At 39.9% G+C, this 19,598-nt stretch overlaps 1 protein-coding gene across 11 annotated transcripts in view; it reads right to left on the bottom strand.

The window, feature by feature from the left end:
* The window catches only part of ATP2B2 (ATPase plasma membrane Ca2+ transporting 2), a 398,601-nt gene that overhangs the window by 47,054 nt on the left and 331,949 nt on the right, over positions 1-19,598 (bottom strand). For all 11 annotated transcript variants that reach the window (XM_015640841.3, XM_015640842.3, XM_033517387.1 and 8 more), the window contains 2 exons: positions 5,482-5,723; positions 4,233-4,467 (listed from right to left, as the gene is read on the bottom strand). In XM_015640841.3, coding sequence (XP_015496327.1) covers positions 4,233-4,467; positions 5,482-5,723 — 477 coding nt within the window. The remainder of the gene's footprint in view (positions 1-4,232; positions 4,468-5,481; positions 5,724-19,598) is intronic.

The raw sequence follows: 19,598 nt of genomic DNA, 5'->3' as shown, positions 1-19,598 counted from the left end.
AACATGTCCAGAACAGCCTGGATGTTGTTCTTCAGCACAGCACCACTTCTCTAAATTTCATTTTTACCTACAAGAGTCTAGAGCACCCCAGGATTCATCAGAAAGGCTGAAGCCCTTCACAGAGCTACAGGGATGAACTGCCCAGCTCAGAAGATGGCAATGCATAATTATTAAAGAATATTTTAAAAAAACACAATTATTTAAGAAAAGGTATAAAAATGGATATTTCTGTCAGTATTCAGTGCACCTTGCTGATCACAGCCTCCAGCACAGATATAAATGTTCTGTGGAACTCAATGTCAATTTGAGAGGATTCATCTCATGCATTAGTGCAGAAAATGTTGAGAAAAGGAGACACCATCTCCAACCCTACACTGCTAATTTTATGGATTTCTAGATATTTTCCTTTCCTCTGTAGCCACAAGTAGGGGACACCACTGAGGGCTTTTATGACAAACACCTTACTCTGAGCCAGTGTGGCAAATCTTGGGCTTTGAGGGGTTTCCTGGGGCCAGGAAGGCTCTGGGTCAGCACTGAAAACCCTAAACGCCCAGACCCCACCACAGATAATGGTTCTGCCAGTCCTGGAGTAATTTCACACCATGTTTGCGAATATTTATTAAAGGCAGTTTGTGGAGTTCCTCTTTTCCAACATGCCACCCTAAACCAGCTCTCAGAGCAGCACTTTTCCCAGGATTCCCAGGAAAAAAAACCTGCTGTTTGCTGGACTCTGCCAACACAGATCCCAAAATCAAGGGCAGAATTCAGGGACAGAGATTTATCTTCCCATTTCCTCACCTCTAACTGGGAATATTTTCCCCACAAATTGTACACCCTGGAAAAATTATTTAGACCCGAAGGCTTTTAGTGATGTGAAATAGGTTTCTGTAGGGGAATGTAAGATCAGGTTAAATCTGTTCCTTAAGCAAATGAGCCCTGACCTCCCCAGTTTCCACATTAATAATCCTGCCTAAATCCCATTTGTCAATTGGAAATGCTTTTGGTACCCACTGGAGCTGAGGTGACCCTCATGCATAGGACAGGAGAGATTTAGATGGAAATCTGGAAAAGCAGCCCAGTGGATGGAGCGTGAAGGGGAAAAATAAATTACAGTGCAGGCAGCAAAAAAGGGTAATTCCCATGAAGTGTCAGTCCTATTAAACAAGGTCAGGGGAGGACAGCCCCAGTTGCAAGCATGTCTCAAACTCACATCTAACTGGAGAAATCATTCTGTTTTCCTCTCCTGTCATTTTCTGGACAGCTGGTGGGTGGTATCTGATTTAATAGTGTGTACAGTAATTACAGTTAAAATATTGTTCATATTCTTTTTATTGCTGTAAGGGAGAAAGAGTGTTGGCAGACTGAGTGGGCAGAGGAAGCAGATATTTTCCATCAGTTTTGCAGAGTTTAAGTACACATTTCACAATTTTTTTGGTTTATTTTCCCTCTGCAAAGCAAAACCTCCAATGCAAGCACGTATGCACAAAGCATCCAATGCAGGAATGTCTTTCCCAATCAGGTGACAAATAAATAGGAGATATTTGGAAGGGATTTATGTTCATCTCCCAGGAATAACAGACTGGAGGCGTTTTTTTGGCAAATCAGTGTGAGCCAGTTCAGGCTCATTAAAATCAAGCCAGAAAGAGTGTCAGGATCAACAGAGAATCTCTGCAGGAGAAGGGCATCACTCTGTTTGTTCCCTTCCTGTGTATTTATCAAAGAAAAATAAAAAACACACCCACAAAATATAAATATCAAGCAAGTAGTTCAGTGCTTGCTAAATCCAGCAGCTGGTGATGACTAAGCTGGTGTCTGAATTAACCTGGGAATATGGAAAAGCCACGGGTGTCCGTGGTGGGCATTCCAGAGAAAACCCAACAGTTGTTGGACATCAGTGTTAAACAACTCATTCAAATTGGGTTTTTTAGCATATGGGAGAGATGTGAGTGCCAGAAAGCTCCCTGAGTATCCCAAGAATATCCCTGGAAGCAGGAGGGAGGAAGGACTCCTCTGAAAGAGCCGGTTTTCCCACCTGGAATCACTCCTTGGCTGCACAGGAGCTCCCTGCCCAGCATCCGTGGGACAGCCCAACACCAGCTCAGAGAAAAGGAAAATCCTGAGCCTTCCCCAGGAAACACAGGAATGGAACTGAAGGGAAGCTAAAGGCTGCCAGGATGGGGACACTTTTTTATTGGAATTACCTGATCTATCACCTCCATCCGAATAAATCCCGACACCCATGAATACTGAGAATATTTAGTATGAATTCTAATTTTTGTGTTCTTTTATTTTCCCCTACAGAAAGCACTTTGAAAATGCATAAATTCCAGTGGGGAGTCAATTTAATGAGCAGATTTCATTTTGGCAAAATATTCTCTATAACTGCTCAACATCTCAGTATTTGCATCAGCAATGGGGATTTCACAGATTCACATTATGATATTCCAACCAAGTCAGATATTTCAAACCTAGAGAGTTTTCTGAACTTTATGTTTTTCTCCTGGCTCAGGGTTTATTGGTTCATTTCTTTCCCCTAAGGTACTGCTTCTTATAACATGCAGAGTAGTAATAATTAAATATTGGTTTAAATATTTTCATGATGCTATTGCCACCTTGGAACAGTCAAAAGGGACAAGGTGGAAAAAAAAACCAAAAAACCAAGTCTCAAATCCCAAATGTCCAAAATTTGCTAAAATTCTGAAATTACAAATATTTTATCATGTGCTTTGCCCTACAGTAAACTGTTCCTGCATGTTCTGGTGTTAACCTACAAGAAACTCTATACAATATTCAAATGTTTGTTTGGAAATAAGATGTGCTCCTGCCTTCATCTCTTTGATTCTTTACACAGAAGTCAGATTTGCCCTCTATTTTTAGCAGAATTATTCACTTTTACCTCAAGCTCCCAAGAAATTATTCCCTGCAAGATAAGAGCAGTTCTTTTACAAAACACCCTCCTAACAAACACATGAAAGGAGAGTTTGCAGCTATTTTCAATAAAAACTGCAAATCCCCCTGCTCCCCAATCCCTCAGTCTGCCACACCACGTGGAACCTGACTTAAAGCTGTTTTCTAACGTGGATCATGATTTCATTTAGGAGGGGGAGAGGATTGATTCCCAGTGACCACTGGAAAAATACGTCACAAAATATTTCTGAAAATAGCTATATTTTCTACAAAATATTTTCTGTAAAATATCCATATATGTGAGCTGGAGCATTAAAGGAACACTGCAGACAGAACTTCTAGAGGACATTTTCCAACATTTTGAAAGGTTTGCAATGTCAGGCGTGGGGACAGATGGATTAGCAGCAAGAGACCATCTGATGACAGATAAAGTGGATGCTGTTTATCTGCTCTTTGTGGAGATAAGGAGTTTATCATCCAGTTGTCACCTAAGCAAGATTTACTTTATATTTTAACCTTCATATCAAGAAAGAAAAAAAAAATAACATCCATTTTGAGGTAAGGCACAGCTGTGCAGTCGGTACTGGGGTTGTGTGGTGTTAGTTCCAAACTTATTGTCACCATTTCCAAGCCCTAACGTGGAATTAATAACTCTCCACTAATTATCAAGCACCAAAGAGAGAGATCAGAATTCTCTAACTCGACCCTTTGTATCTCTGTGGGAATTTACAAGTGTAGAAGCAGGGATGTGTTTCCCATGTGCACACCTACTACTGATTTACTCAGGGGGGTTGAGCTGTAATTTTGCATATATTTCTACAAGCCATGTAAATGTGATATCCATGACAACTGCAGCCTTTCCTTGTTCAAATACAACATTAAAAACAAATTTTCCTGAGTAGTCACTAGGTACAATCTTAAGGAAAGTGACAACTATTACGATAAATGGCAAAATATCAGTTTCTCTGGAAACTGCCATTATAATGGCAATTTTAATCACGGCACTTGTCTTCCCTGCTTTCAGAGTTGCACATCACTGCACTGCTTAAAGGAAAATTCTTTAACATGTGGGAGCATTACAAAACCTCTGCTGATCATCTCAGTCCTGCAGTGCAAAAAGCCCTATATTCCTTTATTTAAATACCAGCTGACTGATAGCTGAATTTTATCACCTTAATTATTTGGCTTTTCATCAAGTAAAACCCATTTCTAAAGCTGATTTTCAGCTTCTTTGACAGAGCTAATTAAAAAAGAGAGATAAAACCTGTAAGAAACCTGCCATTCAGGTTATGCCCAGTTTTATATAAGATAAAAATCGGATGTACCTCTGGCCTTACTGGGTCTTCAATGCCAACGACACAGATGCAGGTCAGGTCAGATAAGATGTCATTCTCGTTGTCCCAGTCAGGCTCAGGGCTGCTGGGGAAGTCTCTGAAAGCCACACAGATGGTTCTCAGCCCATCACAGGCCATGGGCTCAATCACTTTCTTCACCATCTCGTCCCTGTCGCGGGGCCTGAAGATCCGAGGCTCCCCAGCTGCGTTGAGGATCCTGGAACACCTGGTTTGGGCAAGGAAAAGAGAATAAAAACTGAGTGTGGTGCCTTAGGATTTCAGCTTTTGTATTTTCATCCTTCTGTAGTGCTGCAGTTCTTTAGTGCCTGACTCCAAACTCCATGTGCAGGCTCAGCTGCTGCTTCCCCATCCTGCTCAGACACAGCAATTCCTCCCCAGGCCTGCAATCAAGGACACCTCACTGCCCCAGGCCTGAGAGATGGAAACAAAAGGGACTTGGGGGCAGCAAAGCTGCCCTAAATGACTTCATTCCCTGCAGCTGCAATTGGGAGATGAACCCCCAATGTGCAAATGGACCCAACTTAGAAAAGTGTCAGACCTGTGACCCATTGGCCATTGTTGGGTGCAGCCCAAAATGTACCTGGAGACCCTTCAATAAATAGAAACTGCTTTTTATTCCCTTAATTCTGCCTGGCCTCTGTTTTAGGTAGCCCCAAAAAGGTATCAAGTATGAATATTCATGACTGCCAAAGTATTTCCTGCATAAACTCATTTCAGTCAATGCTTTCCTTTTCTGATGTCAGGTTTTAAGCTTCTGCTGTAAATTTCTAGAAGATTCACTACCAAAATATCAGAGAGAATTTGTAATTTATTGCAGGGATACCAAGAGCCCTTCATGAGTTATTTTCTCAATAATCAATGTGCTGACAACTTACAGTGAAATTGAAAAGTGTTTTTTTTACAAACGCATCGAACGTAAAGAATCCATTTGCAAATCACCAAAAGCCAATTTGTAAATCACCAAAAGTCAATCTGTAAATCACCAAAAGTCAATCTGTAAATCACCAAAAGACCCAATTCTTTGGCAAGAAAAATAGGCCAATTTCCCAGAAACACTACAAAAATTTTTTTAAAACAATAATGGCAGTTTATGCTGTGTGTGTGTATGTGTGCTCCATTTCTAGTGCAGGCAGCAAATTCCAAACACCACAATTGCCATGTATTAGCGTGGGGATGTTTTATTTTTGGAAAAACGAGGCCAGGGATGCAGTGCACTCACTTCTTGAGAACAATCTCGGAGGCTCCTTTGCTGTACATGCGGAAGCTTCCGTCCGGCATTTTAATGACCGTGCTCATGGACTTCCTGACGGAGTTGAAGGTGTAAACTTTGTAGAGCTTCTCCTCGGGGATGAGGCTCCGGACGGGCTCGTAATCCTGCTTCAGATCCAGGACAAAGCCCAAGAGGCCACACTCTGTCTTATTGCCCACCTGGCGGGGCAGCCCGCCCTCTTTTTCTGGTGGCTGGAGAGAGGAAATAAAAATTGGAGATTAATTTCTCTAACTTCACAGTTCGTAAGTTACAGGCACGGTTTAATATCTGAGCTGTGCAGACACGAGTCTTCTGCTTTTTAAAAGTGAGGTAAAAATTCCATGGAGCTCCAACAGACCTGAAGCATCTCCTCACAAGGAGAAACATTTCTCCAGATGATATTTGCCACATTGGGTGTCTTGCATTTCTTTTTTCTTAAATTAGCCATTGGCAGCGTGTGATGGTTGGGCAATCCATTAAAAAGGAAATAACTTTCCTTGGGCTGAAAACCAAGCAATTCTCACTTGTCAGAAACAGAGGATTTCCTTTTCTCTCCTGTTTAGAATTCCATTGGCTTGCTGATTTTCACAGTTTAAACAGTGAGTTAAAGAAATCCCTATCATCTTTTTGTCCTGCCAGGCATTTTTTATGTAAAAATAAATCTCCATCCAACCATAACAACAAAACTCAGTTAAAAAAAATAAAAAATCTATAAAATAATAGTTCCTTGTCTAAATGTACCCCATTTCTAGAATTATTTTAGTCTGCTGCTTCAGACAAATAAATTCTATGTCTGTTAGAGAAAATGGAGTAGGCTAAACACTGTGAAACTCCTACCAATTCTCAGTCCTTCTAAAGGAGAGAAGGAAGGACAAGGAAAATTTTAAATTCCCTTTTAAAATAGGAACGAACACTTAATTTACAAACTCTCTTGGAAGTGTTGTACACCCTGAAGAAAATATTCCTGTGCCAAGACCCCAGACTTCACATGGTCAATGTGTGACCAATAAACTATTGATAACTTACATTTTCATATGCTCAGTAAAATTAGGAAAGTGTTCCTTAAGCCAGGGCTAAACTCCCTTTATAGGAATAAAAGCAAGAAATCATCTCACAGCTTTAATTTGCACTGAAAAGAGATTTTGATTTGGCTCAAGCCAAGACTCCAAGTCACATTCTCAATGTGAATTAAACATTTACCTCACATTTTGCAGAATTGGGACTGCAGGACTGTATTCAGAATCTGTATTTAATTTCACTTTAAAATCCAGTTTACATCAAAAATGGGTTTCCTAATAGATGGAATTTCATACATTGTCCCTCACTGGGATGAGGACACAAAAAGGAATGATTAAAGCTGCAAATCTCCCATCCTTCTGGATTTGAATTCTTGCAACAAGTTTGGCCACAAATAGGGAAAAGGGGACCTTTTAAATAAGCAATTAGTAATTAATTATCCCAGAAAACACCAATTGCAGCTGGTTCAAAAAATGAAGGTCAGATAGATGATAAAAGACTGGTCTAGAACTGAAGTAAACAAATAAATATTAATTTTTTTTCCAAAAGAACCATCTCCCTATCAGCAGGAAGATTGATACCTGGTGACAGATAGATTAATGTCATTTTTTTTTTTCAGAGAGAAGCAGCTATGATGAACAACACAGAATAACCCAAAAATCTCTGCCTGAAAGAGATTTATCCTTCCAGAAAGGATTGTAACATCTTTCTTTTATGTGAACCATCATTTTTACTGACTAATGTGGGTCACTCTGGTGTTGCTATGACATTTCTACATCACTCCAGGGTCACTGTAAAACACTGACATTCAGCAAAAATGCCAGTGTGATACATTAATTTTATTACCTGCTATAACAACTTGTCCTGCTATAACCTCATTATATCGTGATGTAACTTCCCTCTGGATTCTCAAATTCACTTAAGAATCCCTAATTCAAAATGCAAGTGCTCACAGTGAGGTGTATCTGGAATTCGGTGAAAAACTCAGGAGTCAGAAAAACACCTTTTAAAATCCAGTTTTGTTTACACAAATAAGCTTTGTTTTCCTGGCATTGCAGGCACAGGGCTCCTGAAATCTGCCAGGAACTCAAAGCATTTTCCAAGCAACAGAGGAACCAACTTCAGTGCCTGGGTACTGATGGGGGCCAGGGAAGATCCATTTTTTCTGGGCATATTAAATCCAGCTCTTCTCATTCTAGATCTAAACCCTCATTTATGCTTCTCTTTGCCACTGAACTCAGTGAAAATTGTCATTGAATTAACTGTGAATGTGATCAGGCCACTGGAACACTCCCAGAACCCAAAGAAAGACAAAGTTTTCCATCAAAGTCAGACAATCCTAGACAATAATTAATTTATAGATATGATTTCATCACGCCCTGATGCCAGGGGATATCAAGAAAATAAAAACCTGCCCACATTTCTCAATACAAAAAAACCTAAATATCAGAGTCCTTCCAAAATTACCTTTATTTCAACAAAAAGTAGATCACGCTCCCCTGTTCTTAACACGGCCTAAAAATAGATTTCTTCCAGGGAACATCTTTTGAATGCAAATACGTAAGCAAGGGGGGAGAAAGAAAAAAAATCCCCGTGAAAAGAAAAGGAACAGACACTTCAGAAAGGTTTCAAAATCGAACAAGTGGCCACCTCCCTGCAGAGCAGCTGCTGTCTCCATATTCTTTGTGCATTACATTAGGGGCAAGCATATGGTGCTGAGAGCTGGCACAGAGCACTTCCTTCCCTGCACTGTTCCAGCTCAAAATCTATATGCCAGGAGCAGCCTCCTTGCAGATTGTTCTTGACAATCCCTTGCAGAAGCTGCTGCCTCTGAAACTTCCTACTGGGCTGGAGCTAAATTTATTTCTCGCTGAATTCTGCAGTTCGTGGCACCTGGAAAACAAGGACAGCCCGATGGGGTTACTCTGGAAGGATTGGCTGGGAACAGCTTCAGTGACTCCTCAGAGGATGGAACTTCAGCATTTCAGCTTGTATGTTTTTAATTTATTTGTAGTGCTGCAGTTCTTTAGTGCCTGACTCCAAACTCCATGTGCAGGCTCAGCTGCTGCTTCCCCATCCTGCTCAGACACAGCAATTCCTCCCCAGGCCTGCAATCAAGGACACCTCACTGCCCCAGGCCTGAGAGATGGAAACAAAAGGGACTTGGGGGCAGCAAAGCTGCCCTAAATGACTTCATTCCCTGCAGCTGCAACTGGGAGATGAACCCCCAATGTGCAAATGGACCCAACTTAGAAAAGTGGCAGACCTGTGACCCATTGGCCATTGTTGGGTGCAGCCCAAAATGTACCTGGAGACCCTTCAATAAATAGAAACTGCTTTTTATTCCCTTAATGCTGTCTGGCCTCTGTTTTTTTGGGTAGCCCCAAAAGGCATCAGAACCCTTGGAAGAGGGAAGAGGGAAAGGCTTTGAGCTGAGATTTACCACAGGGAGCTCCAGCAAGGACCTTCTGTCCCCACAGGTCACCTGCAATCTGTTCCATGGCCTGCCTGGAAGGGACTGAGCCAGGATCTTCCCCCAGTCATGACCCTTGCAAAATGGTTTTTAAAAACATTTTTCCCGAGCCTTTGGATTATTTACCCACAACATTTCAATTGCCAGCAACTACTCACATGTGGAAGAACCCCCAGACAGATGTTTAAAAAGTCGTGGTTCCACCCAGCAGATTGAAATAGGTTTCTGGGTCAAAGTACAGCTGCATTACCAAGGCTTAAAAATACCAATCCAAAGCCAGTATTGACCTGATACTGAGTTGGGATTACAAAGGGAATTTTCAGAATTGTTTCACTGGGAAATAATTGCCTAATAAAAGGTTTTAAGAAGGAAGATAACATTCTGGACATAACTTAAAGAGGTGCTCCAATTTCCATAATTAGATTAGGAAATAATTCCCATTTTTGCCATAACTCTTTACTAAACCTCCTTTTTCTCACTGCCCTTTCTGATGTGAGAAGAGAGGACTCTGCAAGAAGACCCAAGTAGTCCTTGTAAATTAAAATGTCAGATTTCCTGTATTATCTGAGGCCTTAATTAGTTGTGTATAGTTCTCCTGTGTTTTACAGGTTAAATTACTCCTTTAGAAAAACAATGGCATTAAATATTCTAATTTATTAGCATGAAAAGTGAGCTTTTCTAGAATACTCTATCACTATTGAGTCATTTATTTCAACCCAGCATCACAACAGGAAAAAAAAACTTTTTAAAATTAAATTGCAAAAGATTTCCACTTTGAACTCTAATTACTCAAACAAAAGACAAAATGGACCAGGATGCACAGGAATTTTCTCTGTATAATTAAACATGTTATATGTAAAATTTAAAATAACCAAGATGGATGAGCACTGTTCAAACCACATGATATTTTTGGTTTTTAATTCCTAATACTGCAAAAAGAACTCTGGTCCTATCAGAGATAATCCCTTGCAACGTAATTTAATCAATATTTTAATGTAAGACATCTAAAGCAAGATTAAAACATCCTCATTTATACATTCTCCAGCTTTTTGCAGATACAGCTTTTTGCAGATACAGCTTTCTTTGACTGACTTCAAGCTAAAACAGCAGAGATTAAGAGATGCTTGTTTATCTTAGAGAAAAGCTGCAGAATGAAAGGGGTGAATCTTTTTTAGCCAAGGATTAAGAACTGAAAACTTTGCTCTAAACTAAATAAAACTTTCTAAAACTAAATAAACTAAATCAAGTTTCCCAGTGCAGAATGGCAAACAGCTCCAGAAGCTGTGTTGGCAATAGGAGGGCAGTGAAACCCCAGCCCTCAGCTGGTTTAGTTTGTGTTCAGGATTTCTCTGGGGTCCTGGAGCCAGGGCAGAGCTTTAACCCCAGCTGGGAACCAGAAATGGAGCCTCTTGCTCACTGCCCCTTCCCCCTGAGACGGGATGGGGAGGAACATCAGAAATACATCACCCCCTGGACTGGGACAAGAACAGATTCCCTACAAATCTGAATCACAAATCAAATCACACCTGAAAATGCTGTGAATTTATTTCCACAAGGTCTCTACACAGAAATAAAAACCAGCTTTTCTATCTGTGCAGACTCTGGTCTTTGCAGCTTCGAGGGCAGACCTGGAATAATATTATTGATGGCAATTTATCCTGGCATGGTTTGGGAGTTCCAGAGGTGTTTCCATGCTAATGGTGAGCAAGCTGCACCCAGAGCAGGGAGATTTGTGATACCACACAGCTCTTTCCCAGCTCAGAGCCAGCACTGAGAGCTGCAGGAAATTCTGTTCAAATAAAGTCAAAAGTCAGCTTGAATTGGGGTGAGCAGAAGGGAGTGGAGAGGAGCAGTGATGAACTTGGGGCTGGTTGTGTAACCTCTGTGGCACCAGGAGACTGCAGGACTTTCATACTGTCCTGAGCCCCTCACTGCATTTAAAGCCCAATATTTCAAATTTTTAAGCTTTGATGGTTTTTTCCAGCTCTTCTGCACAGCACTGAGTAGATTAACATCAGTGTTCCCATTCACTTATATTTACCTGTTCATCAGAAAGTAAATGTATCTCCTTTTAACCTTCAAAGGATTAAAAACATTTTCACACTGAGCTGATACAAATCTCTCCCTTCATTTCAATTCCCAAGAACTAGAGGTCCAAACCCTTAAGGAGAGTGAGAATGCCTGATTTTGATCATTTTGCAGCATTTTTTGGGTCCAATGATTGCACATCCATAATTTCAAGCCCTATGGCTCACACATTTAGAAATTAGCTCTAAACCAGACAGCAAAAAAAAAGCTCTGAAACCCTTTAGCAGATGCCCTGGTACCTGAGATTGGATATATTTTCCAAATATTATTGGATTTGTTACATGTGGTACAAAATGGTCTTACACAGCGCTTGCACAGAGCCTGAAAAATATTAAATGTTTTTTGAAGAGTTAATACAGCTTTTCTAAAATAAAATAGTTTCTAAATTAAAAAAAAAATTAAACAAAAAAATTAATTAATATTAAATGTCAATACTATATTTATATTAATATTAAATATTAATAATGCTAAATATATTAAATTTATTTAAATAAATTTAAAACATATAAAATCAAATCACTATAGGCTTAAACAAGAACTTTGTTTTTGAAGATCTTATGACAGAGAAGAGTAAAACAAAAAAGACAACATTCACCTTTAACAGTGCCACGTATTTTCAGGGAGAAGAATCAAACAGAAGGTGATGGGAGAAGGAAAAGTAGGTTTTGCTAATTCCCCCTGTATTGATATTTCTATTTCTTTTCCCTTTCTATATTTTTAGTGATTGTATCAGTAATCCAGCACACCAGCAGCATTCCCAGGCACCAAACAGGACTGATCCAAAGGAGAAAGGTAAATAATAAATAATCACATAAATAAATAAATAGCTAAAATTTCACCAGGGCTGCCCTTTATTGAAGTGTCCCCATATTTCTAGTCCAAAACCACAAGAAAATGGGATATAGAAGCTAATTTATTTTGCTTCTCATCACCCAGGATCCACAGGAATTCCATCTCTTGGGAAAATGGCACCAAAGAAATCACCTCAAGTCCTCACTATTTCCTTTGGGCACCAGCAGCCACCACCAAAAGCCTCTCAAAACCAAGACAATTTATTCTAAATCCTGGCTGGCAGCTAAAGAACTTCACCTCATCCCACACCTAGACAACCTAAAATGAAAGCACAAAGAAACACTCATGAGGGATGTAAAATCTGAAGACTGAAATCAAAAATGTAAACAAGATTATTTCATAATAACAAAGTTACACCTTAAGAGGCTGCTCCAGTGGCTGGTGAGGCTCCTGAATTATTCCATGTTGAATATCCTTCATGGTTATTAAACCTGTTTAAATATCAGGTCTGCCAAAACTTCTGAGGAAAAGGGCAGCAAGAATTCTTGTCTCGCTCCTGTATCAGTTTAAGAAATGCTTCATGTGTGCAGCATCCAGAATGATGGAATTGTCCAGGTACAACTGGAATTATCCAGGTACAACTGGGATTATCCAGGCACAATTGGAATTATCCAGGTACAACTGGGATTATTCAAGTACAGCTGGAATTATCCAGGTACAACTGGAATTATTCAGGTACAACTGGAATTATCCAGGCACAATTGGAATTATTCAGGTACAATTGGAATTATCCAGGCACAACTGGAATTATCCAGGTACAGCTGGAATTATCCAGGCACAACTGGGATTATTCAGGCACAATTGGAATTATCCAGGCACAACTGGAATTATCCAGGCACAATTGGATTTATCCAGGTAAATTTGAAATTATCCAGGCACAACTGGGATTATCCAGGCACAATTGGAATTATCCAGGCACAACTGGAATTATCCAGGCACAATTGGAATTATCCAGGTACAACTGGAATTATCCAGGCACAACTGGAATTATCCAGGTACAACTGGAATTATCCAGGCACAACTGGAATTATCCAGGTACAACTGGGATTATTCAAGTACAGCTGGAATTATCCAGGCACAACTGGAATTATCCAGGCACAACTGGAATTATCCAGGCACAACTGGAATTATCCAGGCACAACTGGAATTATCCAGGCACAATCAGCTCTCCCATGACAGCTGGAGGATATTCAAAAGCTTCCTGCCTCAGACTAGCTGGGATGCAGGGCAATTCTTTCATTTTTGGGAGGATAATTATTTAATAATATCTATATATTTATTAAATATTACATATAATATTTAATAAAAACAATTTAATATTTCCCTATTATCTGAAAACGATGCCCAGACCAAGGCAATGCCGTGGCTCCTCATCATTCTCCTGCTGGTGCTCCAGGTGGGGACAAGTTTGGTCAAGCAGAAATTGATATAAAAATGGTGCATTTCAGCATCTTGCCTGCAACTCCAGCAAGGCAATGCTGCCCTGAAAGGGGGCCAGCTGCAATTATGCAATGGATCAGGGTGACATTTCCCAGCAGCAAAGCTGATGTGGCTCAGTGAATGTGGACTCGTGCTCCTTTCAGCTGCCAGGATAAAAGGATCCAGCCCATGAATTCCCCCACGAGTGGCTCTGAAATCTGAGGGGGAAATCAGGCATGAAGAACACACTGGTGTGACAGTCCCCAGTCCTCTCTCTTTGAATCACACCTGGTTTTAAATTCACAGAAAGTTTTTTTTTAATAAAAAACCTTTAATTTTAATAGTAAATAAGTTATTTGTCTATTTAATTTGAAGGATGCATCTGCCTTTGATTCACTTAGAAAAAAAAAAATAGAAAAAAAATACTGCCACAAGCATGGAAGTTGTTGATTCTTCTCAATGGTTTTGATATGTCAGGTTTGTACACAATTGTTGAAAAATTCGAGTTTTTCAGGGCTGTGTCCAGTGGGATTCTGAATATCTGCAGAAAGGGAGACTCCACAACCTCTATAAGCAACCTGTGCCAATGTTTCACCACTAATTCAAATGAAAATTACCTTTTCTTTCAGCTTCAAAACCAGATAAAAAGAGGGATAGCTCTAGCAGAAGTAGTTAACAAAGCTAAATTTAACCACATTTATCTATGTAATGAACTTCATTTGGACCAGAGCAAGGCTTTCTGGTTCCAAACTATAAATAAAACAACTGATAACTATATAAAAAAATAGAATATCAATTCATAAGGTTCTGCACATGCAATTTAACAATACCTATTCTAAGGAAGCCTGCACTGACAGAGATATTACATTTATACATCACAGTTCAGCAGTGACTCCATAACCTGAAGATATGAGTTATTCCTCTCCATCTCCTAACTCTTTCTGGTTCTTTAACTTGAATTTTTCTAATTTGAGTTTTTCTAATTTGAGTTTTTCTAATCTGAGTTTTTCTAATTTGAACTTTTTCCTTTTTTAATAAATAGTCTACATGTCAAAACAAAAATAATTAAAACAGAAGGCTGGAAGTCTTTTAATTTAAAATATAAATCTCATTTTGAAAAACCTTTCTGTTCCAAATGACAATAATTTGTGGCTGGATTTAACCAGGGGTACATTGATGCACCACACTACAGTGCAAAGAATGAACTCTGCCTTGTTATGACACTACTGATTAATTCTTAATTATGATTAGGATCCTCCAGCCTTGGTGTTTCCAGATGAGATTAAACTGAATTTTACCAGCACAGATTTTTTTTTTCTCCACATTTCCCTCAAAGGAGTCTTGGCATATTTATTGCACTAAAAGATATTATTAATCTGTACTTAGGGACCTTCCTATTGTTATTGATAAAACCCATTCCTACACTCCCTTAAAACGTGCCATTTCATGACAATTTAGCTCTAAATTTGGAATATTCCCTATTCCCTTTCCAGATATGGTCACTAAAAACCTGCACTCTTGTCCTTTTGTACAGCCCCAGGGAAATGGAAATTGCTGGATTTATTCTGGCCCCAGCCCAGCTTTAAGTGCAACAAGAACTGTTGACAAGTAACCTATATAATCAAAGTAATTAGACACAGCAATTGCTATAAACTTACTTTAATCAACAACTAATTTACTTTAAATATAGTCTAAGTACAAGGATTCTGTTTTGAGTTTGCCATAAAGAAAACCTCAGCATTTCTCCCATTACCAATATCAGCAGAACCCAGACCAGAGTGACAAAGGGACAATTTCTAACCAAACTGGGCAAAAATTAAGAGCAGGTGAAGAGATTTTATAAATTTCTAATGAATTCTTCAATATATTTGGCAAATGCTTCCCAAATTGCCAGGAGCAACAACCAAACTCAGCATTTTTTGTTTCAAAAGAGAAATTGCCCTTAACGGCAGGGCTGTAATTGACCCTGTATTTGTAATAAACCTGTTAAACTCAGGTTTTTCTGCCTGCTGGTCCTAGACTGGCTCTGTGAGAACTACAGACAGGGAAAACAGGACAGAAGCTGCCTGGGGTGGAGCCCATCAGGGAGGAAAAATCCAGTTCCAAGGCAAAGTCCCCAGTTCAAAAAGCATATTTCTACATTAGACCCAACACTGGGACTTATGTGGGGTTTGCCAACATTAAAAGCCCTAAAACATTTGCCTTAGGGCTGAAACCTCACCTTTTAGGTTTGAGGAAACAGAGATCCATTTTCTTCAGTCTAAGCAGCATCTCTACATTGGAAATTGTCCTTGGAGCTGCTCCATTTCACATTTTAGTTATTTATCAACAGATTTTTCCTTCACATCTCAACCTTTTCTCCCACTGAGCCAATAGTAATATTCAATGATTCTGACCACATGATCTTCAGAACTCCTCACCATTTATTAACTATTTACCTCTTCTAGCCAAAGTTAATCACATTTTTTAAAAACACCTCCACTGGTAGCCTGAATTGCTCCTCATGCCTGTTTTTGCCTGGCCATCGTGCATGAATTTCAACCACAAAGAGTGAAACCCATCACCTATTCCATGATATCTACATATACCCACTCTCATTTCTATTTGTATTGTCTCCTCTGGGCTTTTTTTAACTAATTAGAAGTGGAAAAAACAATCAACTAAACATCCCCTTGCACAAAAATCCACCAAAACCCTGTCCCACCATTTGAAAAATATGAACTCTGATAATAATTTTAATGCACAAGAATTTAATCATGCATTAAATAACAGAAAATCCGTGACCTTCACAGATGTGCATCAAAAACCTGATTTTCCATAAAAGAAAGAGAATTTACAGGTGGCTGATCTGTCCATCCAGTTTTCACATGCAGAAAACTTTTCAATACTCTGGGGATTGTCTGTTTTCCTGTTAAATAGAGCCAGATAGGAAAACTAAATTTCTAGAAAGACCAAAGCAAAGCAAAAATTAATCCTAATACTTGCTGCCTTTCTGGTGGCCCCACAGCTACAAACAATTTGTACAGTCGAAGGAGCTAAATTTAGTGAGTACAAAGCAAAAACGTGAAAAAGGAAGTTTTTTCACTTGATTGGAGCTCCTGATTAGAGCCCATCATAATTACAGATCTTCTCTGTTAATAGTACTCATTTCCAGAGTAAGGAGAAGGGTTCTTCAAGCACCCATGTCCAAAGGAGTCCAAAAACACCAAGAGCAGATATTTCCCTGCTGATACAAGATGTGCTCCTCTTTACCAGCACGTATCAGCTGGAACTATTTTTAAATTGGTTTTGGTTTGGGGTTTGGGAGGCAAATGGGTGAGCTCAAGTGGATATAATCTGTCAGAGCAATGCTTAGCTAATAGATTTTCTCAGAGGGATTTTTTTGCATGATTGGTGGGATAATGTTTGGGATGCATTCTAAATTCAGTCCTCTGGCCAGGCCCTCTCCTTGTCAGGACACCAGGAGTGATGCCTTGGCTGGGCAGAGCAGCAGACGGAGGCTGCAGCCAATTTGTGCCTGATTATTCATTCAGGAGGAAATGGGACAGCAGTGATGGAGAGCTGGAACATCCTGTCCTTCTTTGGAGAAAAAGCACCCCAGAAAAATCTTCTTTCTCACCTCTTCCAAATGCACAGCCCCTATCACACAGCACTGAGCACTGCCAGCCTTTGGAGTGAGGGGGAATGAAGGGGATGGGATAAATGGAAACGACAGAAAAATAACAATGGCTTGAAAAATCTGCAGGGGAGCTGTTGAACATGCTCAAGGCTTTCCTTTGGTGCTATGGCCCATGAGCCACATCTTCTGCCCAAATCTCATCCAGAATTTCCCAAAGACAAGATGTCCCAATGTCCCCACAAGGACTCACCATGAGCCAGCCACGCTCTACTGCTCTGTGTGTTTACTGCAAGGTAAGGCAGGCTCCCAAATTTATTCCATTTCTCCTATTTGTTAAGGCAGGCTCACAGTACTTATTCCATTTATCTTGAATTTTTATGATTTCTATAAGGTTCCTTTCCATGCAAGGTGTCTGCACAGCAGCTCTGTCATTTTTTCAGTGATGCAAAGGGACTGGATGGCTTTGAATAAGTTAAAATAATCCAACAGCTTTTCCTTTGAAAAATTCCTGTTTCCTCTGCAAGACTCCAGCTGGGAAGAGGATTCTGTGGGACACATCTCCTGCCTGCTCCCTGTCAGTCCCATCCCCTGAGAATCTGGATCCACCACAGCCACCAGTGCCTTTGGGAATCCAGAGCCCCTCACGGATCCCTGGTTACAATTCTCCAGGATTTTACCCATCCTAGAGGCTTTGCTGTCCCAGAACTAAAAGCAGGATTTTTGAACACCTTCCCACACTCACAAATAACCCAGAAATAAAATTGATTTCATCCCAAAGGAGCCAAGAGCTTCACACACAAGAAGAGAAAACTGGAAGCTTGACAGAGAAATGGGCTCTACCTGCAGGAGAAAGCAGGAACAGGAAATCAAAGCATAGATTTCACTTATCATATATTTAATACCAATTTTCCAAGTTATCTGTGACTCAAAAAGAATATAATACTTTGCTTACAATAAAAGCAAATTAATAGTGAAGTGCAGGGTCAGTCACAAAGAATAACAATGAAAGTCAATTTAAAGTCTTGTTCAAGGCTGCAAATAACTCCTGCCATTTATTTATTGCTCTGAAATCAACACCTTTTCTGTCATAGACTTTATTCCTGATCCATTGTACTTCAGATCTTGTATCATTTGCAGGTTTTTGGCAATTGTTGACTGCTTTTTTTTCCCCCAGAGGAATAAACCACATTGGAGCTCTGAGAGTAAAATGAAAACCTACTAAAACTACACTGTATATAAAATATATATTTACACAATATAAATCTGAAAGGAAATTAATTTCCTATTTCATTATGAGGTGATTCACCCAGCACACTGGTTTCTAATCAGCCTGTTTGTGTACCTCATAAAACCACCATCATTTTCTGTGAAATTGGTGTTAGATCATCACACTGCAAGGTATTATCTTCCTGTTCCCATGCCTGAGAGCACAAAGAAAACCCACATTAACACAAAATGTGCCTGAAGTAATTGGTTTACACCAACTCATGTAAAAACAAAAGCTCCCATCAGGAAAACATGTTCCCTGAGAATATTCCCTGAAAAGTGTCAACACCACATCCCCACCAGCACATCAATCACACCAAGGTGTGCTGCCTTCACCTCAGCAGGGTGTCAGAGCCAGGAAAAGCAGCCACAAGGATTCCCTGTGCCAACTTATTAAAAAAAAAAAAAAATAAAAGGAAAAAAGTTCTAAAATGCTCAGACAACACAAAGCAATATTTATAAATCCAGATGAAAACACTGGAACACCTTGCAGGAAATTTGATTTTTAAAGCCTGAACCTTTGGGAAGAGCTGGAGGTTATCCCCACAAGAGAATCTTCTCATACCAGGACAAGATTTGTGAACAATAAGAACATGAAAATAAGATAAATAACATAAAAGAAAATTCTATGCAAGGCAAGAGGAAAAACATTTGTTGCATCACAGCAAGTTCAAAATCAAATTTACTCATTTTCACACCAGCAAGAAGGAAAAAAATCCCCAAGCCCAATGTATAAAATGATATTGTAATGACAAAAAGCTTCCATGTGATTTTAGACTGACTAAAACCTTGCAGTGAATATTGATTCCAACAAAAATTAATGGGCTCTGCAATTACCAAACTGAGGGCAAAGAAGGGCAGGATGAAGGAGGTGTTTATTGCCATGGATTCTGGCACTTGAGGAAATGGGACAAAACAAAGATGATGAAATGCAATCAAAATGAATAAACAGAATTTAAACTTTTAGCCAGTATGGGAATAACTTGCCAAGCAGGATTATTCATTTATCCATCTCCTTTCCCTCTGTCCATTTGTTGCTGGAGCAGCACAGTCTCCCCTTTCCCTGGCAGAAAAAAAGGAATAAGGGAGGGAGCTGCTGGTGCCCAGTTCATCCACAATTCTGGCTCTCAGGGGAGGGGATGAGCTCTGACCCAGCAGATTGGGATAAATTGGCAATTTATCCCAATTCTCTCCCTCCAACATCTGTGAACCTCTGCAGGGAATCCCCCCCTTTCCTCTGGCAACCAGGGCACCAAATCCCACAGCCTTGGGTACATGGCAGAGGGAGAAGATGGCCCTGCTCCCAAATCCTCTCTTCTGATCCTAAATCCCCACTTCTGCTCCCAAATCTCC

This window comes from Parus major, chromosome 12 (assembly GCF_001522545.3).
Source record: "Parus major isolate Abel chromosome 12, Parus_major1.1, whole genome shotgun sequence".
NCBI classification, from domain to species: Eukaryota; Metazoa; Chordata; class Aves; order Passeriformes; family Paridae; genus Parus; species Parus major.
This window is presented reverse-complemented; position numbering and strand designations above follow the sequence as displayed.